This window comes from Nicotiana tabacum, chromosome 16 (assembly GCF_000715075.1).
Source record: "Nicotiana tabacum cultivar K326 chromosome 16, ASM71507v2, whole genome shotgun sequence".
Classification (NCBI taxonomy): domain Eukaryota; kingdom Viridiplantae; phylum Streptophyta; class Magnoliopsida; order Solanales; family Solanaceae; genus Nicotiana; species Nicotiana tabacum.
Genome location: NC_134095.1, coordinates 158,265,096 through 158,277,970, shown reverse-complemented (window position 1 = coordinate 158,277,970; position 12,875 = coordinate 158,265,096). Strand labels below are relative to the sequence as shown.

The following is a 12,875-nucleotide window of genomic DNA, read 5'->3' as shown; positions in this document are numbered from 1 at the left end:
TAAGTTTCTAAACTCGTTTTTATACTAGACACCTACTAGATTTTTCTACATATCTTTTTGTGCATAGCTCCGATTTAAGTGATCCAGGACTTTATGGAAAGGTATTTCATGAATCTATAACTATTATGAAGGAACCAAAATCTAGTTTTTTGGGTATTTACCAGAAAAAGGATCAGAAAGTACAGGGCAGGTGCTGTTCATATTTCCAGTTGTAGAAATACTCCATGTACTGCTGTTAGTAATTTTAGCATAACCTTTTGTTCAAAATTGATATGGAGGTGATTCAAGATGTTCTGAAATGGTAAGACATAGATCTACAACTTTTGTGAAGACCCGAAAGTCTAGTTTGTTCGTGTAAATCTTCAAAACTGAGTCATAACTCGGAACAATGATACTGTCCGGAATTTCTCTTTCAAGCATTTTTGGGTACTTTTCACCAATATCATGTTTAGTTTGACTTGCTAAATCACTGAACTTATTTAGATATTTGATTATGTATTTAAGGTATATAAACCCTTTAAAAAAAATCAAAGGGGAAGTGTTTGAGGAAGTGGACAGATTTGGTTTGTTTACGGCGTAGACGATTCGAACGTCCCCAAGTTGTGATTGAATTGTTTCGTGGTAAAACACCAAGGTTTGTGTATAAACTTGTACTCTTTTTGCTTGCTGGAATATGTTGAAATAACTTGATATTTTATTTTTCTTGGCTTCAATTTATATTGTTATATTCGTATTATATCAAGTATTGTAAGATATTTGCTAAATCGCCCATTCGTACGAATTGTTTGATCATTTTGCATTCTTGTTGGGACTTTGTCCTTCTTGAGGCAGTGACTTTGTCACTCATCCTGGCATGCCTCTTGATTTGGATCTTTTGCCATCTTGACTTTGGATTTGTAGTTCGTCTTGAATTATGGAACTTGTCCGTGTTAAGTACGAACTAGGAAGCCATTTTTAATATGGTTCTTGATTTCTTTTCTATTGGGTTTTGACCCTACTTGATTTGGGGCTTCGGTCCATCTTGATATCTGATTATACTTAGTGTGATGGCATGACGTACATATTGGGCGAAAAATGAATATTTGGTATACTCTCAAAAATTGATAGTATACACTTTCTAGGCTCTTGAACATTGTTATTGATATTTGGAAACACTTCAAAGTTTGATATGGATATGTTTGATATATTTGTTCACTTGTTTAAAATTATGTTAAATAAGCTAACTATGACTGAAAAGGGGAATTGGAGAATTTAATGACTCCACGCCTAAAGTTTATACGCCACTAAGCTTCATGCTTAGCCATAGTTATTTTCTATCGTAGGAAATGTTCGAGATGAAATCTGAAGATGGTCAGGGTGAAGTAGTCTTTTTGGGAGAATTTATGGAGATCACATTTGCATATGCACCTTGGTTTGCATAGTTTTGGGACATGTACATGATATACAGGATATATATATGTCACACTTATGTTATTTGGAGGCTTGTTGGATTTTAAAGACCAAAATCTTGTAACTTGAATTTGTAACCTATTTTATTGTATTAGGGTGTTTTAATAACTCAAGTCTTGTAATATCCTGAATTTACACTTTGTCTTGTATATATGTAAAAAAGGAGAAAACTAGTTTCCTTTTTTTATACCCGATATTTTGAAATTTATGTACAATACAAACTTGCAGTGATTTTGAATGATTGTATAAATCAGTTAGGAAGTTGCTTTAATCTGTTAATATTTTGACATTGTATTTCATTTAAAATAAAATTATGGTGTATTTTTAAAAAAACAGATATTGCACTTTAAACCTTTTCGCATGGGCCTACTTCCGCTACTAAAATTATTCTGAATATTTTTTAATTAATATCTCTTTTAATATTTTGTAAGTAGGAAATTAGATTTGTTTCCTAAGTAGTACCCTCCCAAAGGGGTTGCTACAAGTTTTGATATCAGAGTCACGGTTTGTGATTCTAGGATTTGTTTTGTTGTGATAGTACCTAGTAATTGTTGTTATTTCCTTTCTTGAAAATGACTTAGAGTTTATAAATTTTTGCATACTTGTTTAATTTAATTTATTGTATTCTTTGTGCATATGCATCATGTACATGTCCCTAATGCAGTGTGATCTTATCTTTTATAGGAATTTTAATATGGCCTCTTCTTCGAATAGAGCTGTTGAATCCATTGATGAAAGTCAGGCCCAGTATAATGTCATGCCTCACCTTTAGGGAGGAAATGAGGAACCCTTGCCTGACCTAAATCCTCCTCGTGTTAGTGGAAATGAAGTGGGTAATAATCCAAGAGCAATGAGTCATAATACTCCATTTATGACTCCTTCATTCCAGCAGATGGCTGAATTCTTTTGTCACTTGGCTGGGACAATGTCAAAACCTAGTGAAATGAATTTTGAGAAGATGAGAAAAATGGGTAGAGTTGAATTTGAAGGCACTACAGATCCCACGGTAGCTGAATAATGGCTTGAGCGCATGGAGAGGGTCTTTGAACAACTGAAGTGCACTAATGCTGCCAAATTTAAGTATGTTATCTCCCTTTTACAAAAATATGCCTATGATTGGTGGGTAAGTGTGCCAAATGCAAAAGCAAAACCTCCGGTGCTGACTTGGGATAACTTTGTGAAATCCTTTCGTGCAAAATATGTTCCCCCTGTCTATTGTGATGCTAAAAAGAAAGAGTTTCTGAATTTAAGACAAGGGAGTATGTCTACTGCAGAGTATCAACAAAACTTTCTCAGGCTTTCTCGCTATGCTAAAGGTATTATTGATGGTGAAAGAGACAAGTGCAGAAGATTTGAAGAAGGTTTGAATGGTTACATTCGAAAATCAGTGGCAATCTTACAACTTGAGGATTTTTCCAAGATGATTTCAGCTGCTCTTACTTGGGAAAGAATTGACAAGGAAGAAGCTAGTAGGAGAGAAAACATGTTTAAGAAGGGTAATTCAGATTATGGTGGTCCATCCAAAAAGGAAAAGTTTGACTATTCCAAGACCAAGAGTACACATAAATCATTACATCATAAGCAGAATAAGTCAAATTTTTCTACTGCCAGTACTCCAAGTTATGGCCAAGGCAAAACTCATACACCTACTTGTGCACAGTACGGGAAGAATCATTATGGTGCATGTAGACGAGCTTCTGGTGCTTGTTTTAATTGTGGAAGTATGAATCATAAAGTGAAGGATTGTCCTAATCCTAATCCTCTTTCTTATACACATACAGAAGGATCAGTTCAAAAGCCTGTCACTACTCATTCTCAAGCTAATAGTAGTGCTAGACCTCGAAATATGCAAACAGCGGGTTCGAGTGTAGCTAATCAGGCTGGTGGGTCGAGAGTTGCTGCACGAGTTTATGCTATGGACAGAAGAATGACCAGGATGGTCCGGACGTGGTTGCTGGTAAATTTCACTTATTTGGCATATCTTTTGTTACATTATTTGATCCTGGATCTTCGCACTCTTATGTTTGCTCATCACTTGCATTTTCCGATACTGTTAAATCTGTGAGACTTGACTTTGATGTGCTGGTCACGAGTCCATTAGGTCATCAGGCTGTTGTTAACAGGATTTACCAAGATTGTCCATTTATGATTCAAAATTTGTTCTTCCCTGTCGACTTGCCTGAAATGCCCTTCCGAGACTATGATGTTATTGTTGGCATGGATTGGCTCCATATGCACCATGCATTGATTGATTGTAGGTTAAAGAAAGTGACATTTAGAACTCCTGCATATTCACACATGGTAGTTCAAGGAGAAAGATCATTGACATCTAATATTATTTCTGCGGTCTTGGCAAGGAAGATGATTTGTCAAGGTTGTGATGCATATCTTGCTCATATAGTCGATACACGATTGGGGAGTCCAAGTCTTAAGGACATACCAACTGTGTGCGACTTTCCTGATGTATTTCCTGATGATCTTCCTGGGTTGCCTCCAGAAAGGGAGATTGAATTTCCTATAGATCTTGTCCCTGGAACTACTCCTATTCTATCGCTCCCTATAGAATGGCTCCGGCTAATTAAAAGAGTTGAAGGTTCAATTGCAAGAACTTCTTGAGAAAGGTTTTATCCGTCCCAGTATTTCACCTTGGGGAGCTCCTGTTTTATTTGTGAAAAAGAAAGATGGCACTCTTAGGCTTTGTATTGATTACCGACAGCTGAACAAGGTAATAATCAAGAACAAATACCCACTGCCTAGAATCAATGACTTGTTTGACCAACTGAAGGGTGCCAGCTTATTCTCAAAAATTGACTTGAGGTCTGGATATTATCAGTTACGTGTGAGGGAGCAAGATGTTCCTAAAACTGCTTTTAGGACCAGGTATGGCCATTATGAATTTTTGGTAATGCCATTTGGTTTGACAAATGCTCCTGCTGCATTTATGGATCTAACGAACCGTGTATTCAAGCCTTATCTCGATCAATTTGTGGTGGTGTTTATTGATAACATTTTAGTCTATTCCAAGAATAGAGAAGATCATTATAAGCATATCCGAATTGTCATGCAAATTCTGAAAGAGAGACAACTCTACGCGAAGCTTTCCAAATGTGAATTCTGGCTGAATGAAGTGGCTTTTTTAGGGCACATTGTATCATTTGAAGGTGTGAAGGTTGATCCTAGTAAGATTCAAGCTATTGTTGATTGGAAACTCCCTAAAACTCCAACTGAGATAAGAAGTTTCTTGGGTTTAGCAGGATACTACAGAAGGTTTGTGAAGGGCTTCTCTATCATAGCTTCTCCCTTGACCAAACTTTTAGGGAAATATGCCAAATTTGTATGGGATGACAAGTGTCAAGAGAGCTTTGAAAAGCTCAAATCCTTGTTGACACAAGCTCCAATACTTTCTTTGCCAGCTAAAGGAAAAGATTATATGGTATACAGTGATGCATCTCATCGTGGCTTGGGTTGTGTTATGATGCAAGAAGGGAAAGTAACTGCTTATGCCTCTCGAAAGTTGAAATCGCATGAGTTGAATTATCCCACTCACGATCTTGAACTTGCTGCCATTGTTTTTGCCTTAAAAATTTGGAGGCATTACTTATACGGTGAGAAGTGTCACATATTTACTGATCACAAGAGTTTGAAGTACTTGGGTACACAAAAAGAGTTAAACTTGTGACAACGTAGATGGCTTGAACTCATCAAAGATTATGATTGCACGATTGATTATCATCCTGGTAAAGCCAATGTGGTTGCAGATGCGTTGAGTCGCAATTCCCTTGCAAGTTTAACTCTAAGTCATTTGTCTTTGCTTCTTGAAATAAGAGCCATGAATGTTTGCCTTTCATTTAATTCTAATGGTTCTATCATTGCTAATTCTCCAGTCAAGCCAGTCTTACTTGAGCAAGTCCAAGAAGCACAGAAGTTAGATGAGAAGCTTGTGAAACGGGTTGAAGAAGTCCAAAATGGAAGAGAATTAGATTTTTCATTAAGGAAAGATGGTACCTTATTTTATAAAAATAGGTTGTGTGTTCCTAATGATGATGAATTGAGAAAGCAGATCTTGATTGAAGCACATAGTTCACCTTATGCAATGCATCCTGGAGGTACTAAAATGTATCGGACCATTAAGGAGCACTATTGGTGGAGTGGTATGAAGAAAGACATTGCAGAGTTCATTTCTAAATGCCTGGTATGTCAACAAATAAAGGTTGAACATCAAGTCCCAGCTGGTCTCCTGCAACCTTTGTCAATACCTGAATGGAAATGGGAAAGGATAACGATGGACTTTGTTTCTGGACTTCCACGCACTCAAAGAAATTATGATGCAATTTGGGTCATTGTAGATAGACTAACTAAGAGTGCTCATTTCTTGGCAATCAGAATGGACTACTCACTTGAACGTTTAGCAGAATTGTACATTAATGAGATTGTGAAGCTGCATGGAATCCCTGTTTCTATTGTGTCTGATAGAGATCCGAGGTTTACATCCAGATTTTGGTCTAGCTTGCAAGAAGCTTTGGGTTCCAGGTTGAATTTTAGTACCGAGTTCCATCCACAAATGGACGGCTAGTCTGAAAGGGAAATACAAATCTTGGAGGATATGCTTCGAGCCTGCATTATTGAGTTTAAGGGTAGTTGGGACAAACACTTAGCCCTAATAGAATTTGCTTACAATAATAGCTACCAAGCAAGTATAGGCATGCCTCCTTATTAAGCTTTATATGGGAGAAAATGTAGAACGCCTATTTATTGGAATGAGGTTGGTGAAAGAAAATTTGTGGGTCCTGAGATTTTGCAACAAACTGAAGATAAGGTAAAAATCATCAAGGATCGTTTGAAAATTTCTTCAGACAGACAAAAGTCCTATGCTGATCTTAAAAGGCGTGAAATTGAGCATCAGGTGGGCGATAAGGTATTTTTAAAGGTTTCTCCATGGAAGAAGATTATGAGATTTGGCCAAAAAGGTAAACTTAGTCCTCGATTCATTAGACCTTATAAAATACTTGAGAGAATTAGTCCGGTTGCATATAAGCTAGCTTTGCCACCTGAATTAGGTAAGATCCACAACGTCTTTCATGTTTCTATGCTTCGAAAATACCGCTTAGATCCATCTCATGTTCTTCCTATTGAGTCTATTGAGGTTAATCCTGATTTGACATATGAAGAAGAACCAATCCAAATCTTAGCGCGTGAGATAAAAGAGCTTAGAAATAAGAGAATCCCATTAGTGAAGGTTCTTTGGAGAAATCATTCAGGCGAAGAAGTTACCTGGGAGCGAGAAGAGGATATGCGAGTTCAATATCCATATTTGTTTCGGGACTAGTACAAGGTAAATTTCGAGACGAATTGTTTTTTAGGGAGAGAGAGTTGTAACACCCCAAATTTTTTTTATAATATTTGCATTCTTGATTGAGCATTTTTATAATGAGGAAATATTTTACTTTGCACTTCCTAAATGTGAAATGGTCAATATATGAAAATTTCTTACTTTAGGTTGTGTTAATATTGGCAATGAAGTTCCATGATGTTGCTATATGTAATACTTAATATTATTTTGACTAGTTGTTATTAAATATAATATATAATTAAGTTTTTGGATTTCCAACCTTTTGTATTTATCTAAGAATATTTAGTAGTTAGGTAACCATTTTATTTCATATCTATCCATAAACTCCCCATTTTTTTCTACTCTTCAAGACAAAGAAGAATAGCTATCCATCTCTCTCTCTCTCTCTCTCTCTCTCTCTCTCTATCTCTCTCTCTCTCTCCTCCGTAGAAACTAGAACATCTGAAGTTTCATGAAAAAAAACCATGGATTTCTACTAAATCAACAAGCAAATTTCGTTTTTGGTGAAGATCAAGTTGCTCCTCTTGGTAAGTTTCTAAACTCGTTTGTATACTAGACACCTACTAGAATTTTCTACCTATCGTTTTTTATAGAGCTCCGGTTTAAGTGATCTAGGACTTTCTGGAAAGGTATTTCATAAATCTATAACTCTTATGAAGGAACCAAAATCTAGTTTTGTCGGTATTTACCTGAAAAAGGATCAGAAAGTACAGGACAGGTGCTGTCCAGATTTCCAGTTTTAGAAATACTCCATGTACTTCTGTTAGTAATTTTAGCATAACTCTTTGTTAAAATTGATATGGAGGTGATTCAAGATGTTCTAAAATGGTAAGACATAGATCTACAACTTTTGTGAAGACCAGAAAGTCTAGTTTGTCCGTGTAAATCTTCAAAACTGAGTCACAACTCGGAACAGTGATACTGTCCAGAATTTCTCTTTCAAACGTTTTTGGGTAATTTTCACCAATATCATGTTTAGTTTGACTTGCTAAATCACTGAACTTATTTAGATATTTGATTATGTATTTAAGGTATATAAACCCTTGAAAAAAAATCAAAGGGGAAGTGTTTGAGGAAGTGGACAGATTTGGTTTGTTTACGGCGTAGACGATTCGAACGTCCCCAAGTTGTGATTGAACTGTTTCATGGTAAAACACCAAGGTTTGTGTATAAACTTGTACTCTTATTGGTTGCTGGAATATGTTGAAATAACTTGATATTTTATTTTTCTTGGCTTCAATTTATATTGTTATATTCGTATTATATCAAGTATTGTAAGATATTTGCTAAATCGCCCATTCGTACGAATTGTTTGATCATTTTGTATTCTTGTTGGGACTTTGTCCTTCTTGTGGCAGTGACTTTGTCACTCATCTTGGCATGTCTCTTGATCTGGATCTTTTGCCATCTTGATTTTGGATTTGTATTTCATCTTGAATTATGGAACTTGTCCGTGTTAAGTACGAACTAGGAAGCCATTTTTACTATGGTTCTTTATTTCTTATCTATTGGGTTTTGACCCTACTTGATTTGGGGCTTCGGTCCATCTTGATATCTAATTATGCTTAGTGTGATGGCATGACATACATATTTGGAGAAAAATGAATATTTGATATACTCTCTTAAATTGATAGTATACACTTTCTAGACTCTTGAACATTGTTATTGATATTTGGAAACACTTCAAAGTTTGATATGGATATGTTTGATATATTTGTTCACTTGTTTTAAATTATGTTAAATTGAGCTAACTATGACTGAAAAGGGGAATTGGAGAATTTAATGACTCCAAGCCTAAAGTTTATACACCACTAAGCTTCATGCTTAGCGATAGTTGTTTTCTATTGTAGGAAATATTCGGGATGAAATCTGAAGATGGCCAGGGTGAAGTAGTCTTTTTGGAAGAATTTATGGAGATCACATTTGCATATGTACCTTGGTTTCCATAGTTTTGGGACATGTACATGATATACAAGATATATATATATATATATATATATATATATATATATATCATACATTTATATCTTATATATGTCATGCTTCCTATATATCTTATATATATATGTCATACTTATGTTATTTGGAGGCTTGTTGGATTTTAAAGACCAAAATCTTGTAACCTATTTTATTGTATTAGGGTGTTTTAATAACTCAAGTCTTGTAATATGCTGAATTTACACTTTGTCATGTAAATATGTAGAAAAGGAGAAAACTAGTTTCCTTTTTTTATACCCGATAGTTTAAAATTTATGTACAATACAAACTTGCAGTTATTTTGAATGATTGTATAAATCAGTTAGGAAGTTGCTTTAATCTGTTAATATTTTGACATTGTATTTCATTTAAAATAAAATTATGGTGTATTTTTAAAAAAAATATATTGCACTTTAAACCTTTTCGCATGGGCCTACTTCCTCTACTAAAAATTTTCTGAATATTTTTTAATTAATATCTCTTTTAATATTTTGTAAGTAGGAAATTAGATTTGTTTCCTAAGTAGTATCCTCCCAAAGCGGTTGCTACATGAAAGATAAGTAAAGGAAAAAAGAGAAAGGAAAAAGAATGAATAAGAGAAAGAAAAGAAAAAAAAAAAGAAAAAAAAAGAAGAGGAAAAAGAGGAAAAAATAACAAAACAACAAAAAAAGAAAAAGGGAAGAAAAAGTGAGAAAGAAAAGAAAAAGAAAAGAGAAAATCACAGCAACAAAGCAATTCCTATGTCATGAATTACGTTCGACCTGATTCCTTTTAAGGATACGTAGGCAGCCTCACAGTTCGGTCCCATCAAAATAAAAATCCAAAAAGTCCCCAAGCAAAGAAACTGGGGAAGAAGTTGTGGTTGTTGTAAGAAATCTGATTCCGAAAGTTGTAATTTTAAACCCATTTGAATTGTTGTGAACTTTCGATACCCTTTCTTCCTAACCCCATCCAAAGCCCACATTACAGTCCAAAGATAGACCTTCCGATCAGTCTTCGAGAGATGCCAAGTCGAGCAAGTAGAGGTGATTCATATCAGGGGCAACACTCCGGTCCAAACAAAAAATAATGAAAATGAGAGAGTCTTATTGGTGAAAACCCTTACGGGCACCGAAGGCAACGGGAGCTGAGAGAAATCAAAAATGAGACAGTCTTATTGGTGAAAACTTTCACGGGCACCTTAAGGCGAGAGTAAGTCAAGAGATGAACAAATGAGAGAGGTTTGTTGGTGAAAACCCTTCGGGGAACCGCGGGCCGACCGAGGACAAGGTTTTGGTGAAGAAATTAGGTTGTGAAGATCTCGGGGCGTAAAGTACGACAACTGAAAGTTGATTGGACAGACTAGGTCGATTAATCCAAAATGCATGTCATGATCATTGGTACCAGTTATTCCACCAATATAAGTCTCTCTTCTTTTTCCCTTCTAGTAGTCATCCAGTTCTGGATTTTCTTATCCTTAACTGTCAAAGTTATTATGTTTCATTTCTTTTGGGTTTATTTCTCTAAAATGTTTCCAATGTCCGTTCTGTTTAAACAAATAAGAAAGGATTTCAAAGCTCACTACCAACTTCCAAAGTTGCACAAAGCATAGGGTGGCCAAGGCATTGCTAGAGATAGTACGATGTGAAATAGGATATAAAGGGTCAGCAAAAGTTCCATCGGCGAAATGGTTTAGTAATTTCGTGAAGAGATGCAGGGGTGCGGTTGAATGGGTCAGAGATGCAATATAACAGTTGGGTATAGAACACTCAGGTTATCCAAGGTCATGTGGGTAAAAGTCAGTCAGAAAGTCAAGAGGTTCTTGGCCAGTTCGGGGAAGCAAGTCAAAGCAGAGCACGTCAGCGGAGAGGCCACCTTCAGCAAGAATACCACAAACTAACCACCACATTTTAAACTGAAAAGATTTTTCTTTGATCGAACATGGGCAGAAAATTTCGATTGTTTCGGAGGGACCCTCCGTAAGGAAAGGCAGGCACCAAACAGGTTTGACAGTAAATTCTCAGTACCCTCTTGGAAAATAGGACCTAGTTTAAAATTCAAAGCAATCATGATATAGCATAAGTGTACCCCAAAGGAATATATGTTGGTTTCAAAGTTTTTCATTCTTAAGATAGGATTAGATTAGGAGTTTTCAGGACCCTCCTGAATAATGGGACCTAGCTTTAAGATTTCCATTAGATAACAAGATTTAGCGTAAGTTCTGTTATAGGGTAGTATAATTCAGTCGTAAAAATTACCACTCTTAAGATAAGACTTGATTTTTGATTTTCATGACTCACCTGGATAATGGGACGTAGTTTTAAGACCTGCTTAGATAACAAGATTTAATGGAAATCATACCTTTAGAAGATATAATTTAGATTTAAAATTGTCTTTTAACTAGGAGTCGTCAGGACCTTCCTGGATAATGGGATTTAGCTTTCAAAATTCTTAGTGATATTTGGTAACACGATGTAGTTAACACTCACAGATGTGCCAAGTTACCAAACTGGGGCAGAAAATTCTCTTTGTTTTATCTATTTTGTTAAAATCAGGCACCCACCTGGAGAACAAGGGAATACAATTCGAGTTTTAGCAATCAGGCGCCCACCTGGAGAAAAAGAGAATACAATTCTAGTTTTAGCAATCAGGCGCCCACCTGGAGAAAAGGGAATACTGTTCAAGTATTGACAATCAAGCGCCCACCCGGAGAACAGGGGAATATAGGTAATGTTTTGGCAATCGGACGCAACCCGAAAAATAGGGGAATACAGTTCAAGTTATGGCAATTAGGCGCTCACCTGGAAAATATGGGAATACAGTTCAAGTTTTGGCAATCAGGCTCCCACCTGGAGAACAAGGGAATACAATTCAAGTTTTAGCAATCAGGCGCCCACCTGGAGAAAAAGGGAATATAGTTCAAGTTTATGCAATCAGGCGCCCACCTGGAGAACAAGGGAATACAGTTCATGTTTTGGCAATCAGGCACCCACCTCGAGAACAAGGGAATACAGTTCAAGTTTTGGCAATCAGGCGCCCACCTGGAGAACAAGGGAATACAATTCAAGTTTTGGCAATCAGGCGCCCACCTGGAGAACAAAGGAATACAGTTCAAGTTTTGGCAATCAGGCGCCTACCTGGAGAACAAGGGAACACAGTTGAAGTTTTGGCAATCAGGCACCCACCTGGAGAACAAGGGAATACAATTTAAGTTTTGGTAATCAGGCACCCACCTGGAGAGCAAGGGAATACAGTTAAAGTTTTGGCAATCAGGCGCCGACCTGGAGAGCAAGGGAATATAGTTCAAATGTTGTAATCAGGCGCCCACCTGGAGAGCAAGGGAGTACAGCTAAGGTTTCGGTAATCAGGCGCCCACCTGGAAAGCAAGGGAATACAGTTAAAGTTTTGGCAATCAGGCGCCCACATGGAGAGCAAGGGAATACAGTTCAAATGTCGTAATCAGACGCCCACCTAGAAAGCAAGGGAATACGGTTCAAGTTCAGCAATCAGGCGCCCGCCTGGAGAAAAGAAAAAAAAATCTCAGATTATAATTCAAGTCGGCAACAAAGGAACTTCACTGGAAAATACAATTCAACAAGAATCACAAGATCAAGTTTGAAGATATAGATAGGATTTTTGTAATGCGTAGATCATAGTCTAGTCTAGCTTCTTTTTATTTTGACTGACATGGTGTAATAAAGAGTTCAGTAAGCAGTAGCAACAGCAGCAGCAACAACAGTGAGATCACAACTTCATGGTAATCCCGGCTACTGAAACTTCTCAAACTACACTGACCTGATTCCTTTATAGCCAAGGATATGTAGGTAACCTTGGAAGCAGGGTGCGGTTAAAGTTTTCAAAATATGCTTCCCACAGAGTATTCAAATGGGCAAAAATCGCTCGTATCCGCTTACTTTATCTTTGCCCGAAAACTCTTCCGGTTCCGAGCAAAGAGGGGCGGCTGTGAGCACGTAATTTTTGCCCTATATGAGTTACTCCCACAAATTCAAAACAAAATAATCTTTTCCATTATTCACAATTTCGTAGATTTTTTGTAGCATTTTTCATTAATTGTTTGCATTTGTCTGCATATTTTAATTTTTATTTAATTCATGAAAAA

At 36.6% G+C, this 12,875-nt stretch overlaps 1 protein-coding gene across 1 annotated transcript; it reads left to right on the top strand.

The window, feature by feature from the left end:
* The first annotated feature begins 2,479 nt into the window (after window positions 1-2,479).
* On the top strand, window positions 2,480-8,212 carry LOC142170482 (uncharacterized). Its single transcript, XM_075232403.1, has 8 exons — window positions 2,480-3,332; window positions 3,551-4,035; window positions 4,127-5,094; window positions 5,137-5,979; window positions 6,190-6,416; window positions 6,558-6,685; window positions 7,393-7,517; window positions 8,158-8,212. Exons 1-8 carry the CDS (start codon window positions 2,480-2,482, stop codon window positions 8,210-8,212), a joined length of 3,684 nt encoding a protein of 1,227 aa, XP_075088504.1.
* Window positions 8,213-12,875: the final 4,663 nt, after the last annotated feature.

Bases quoted from the DNA above. Each gene is read 5' to 3' on its own strand.
- LOC142170482 (XM_075232403.1), top strand. From the start codon at position 2,480: ATGGAGAGGGTCTTTGAACAACTGAAGTGCACTAATGCTGCCAAATTT. The intron at 3,333-3,550 runs GTGGGTCGAGAG...CGAGTCCATTAG, and splicing joins GAGTGTAGCTAATCAGGCTG to GTCATCAGGCTGTTGTTAAC. The intron at 6,686-7,392 runs GTTCTTTGGAGA...CGTTTTTTATAG, and splicing joins AGAGAATCCCATTAGTGAAG to AGCTCCGGTTTAAGTGATCT.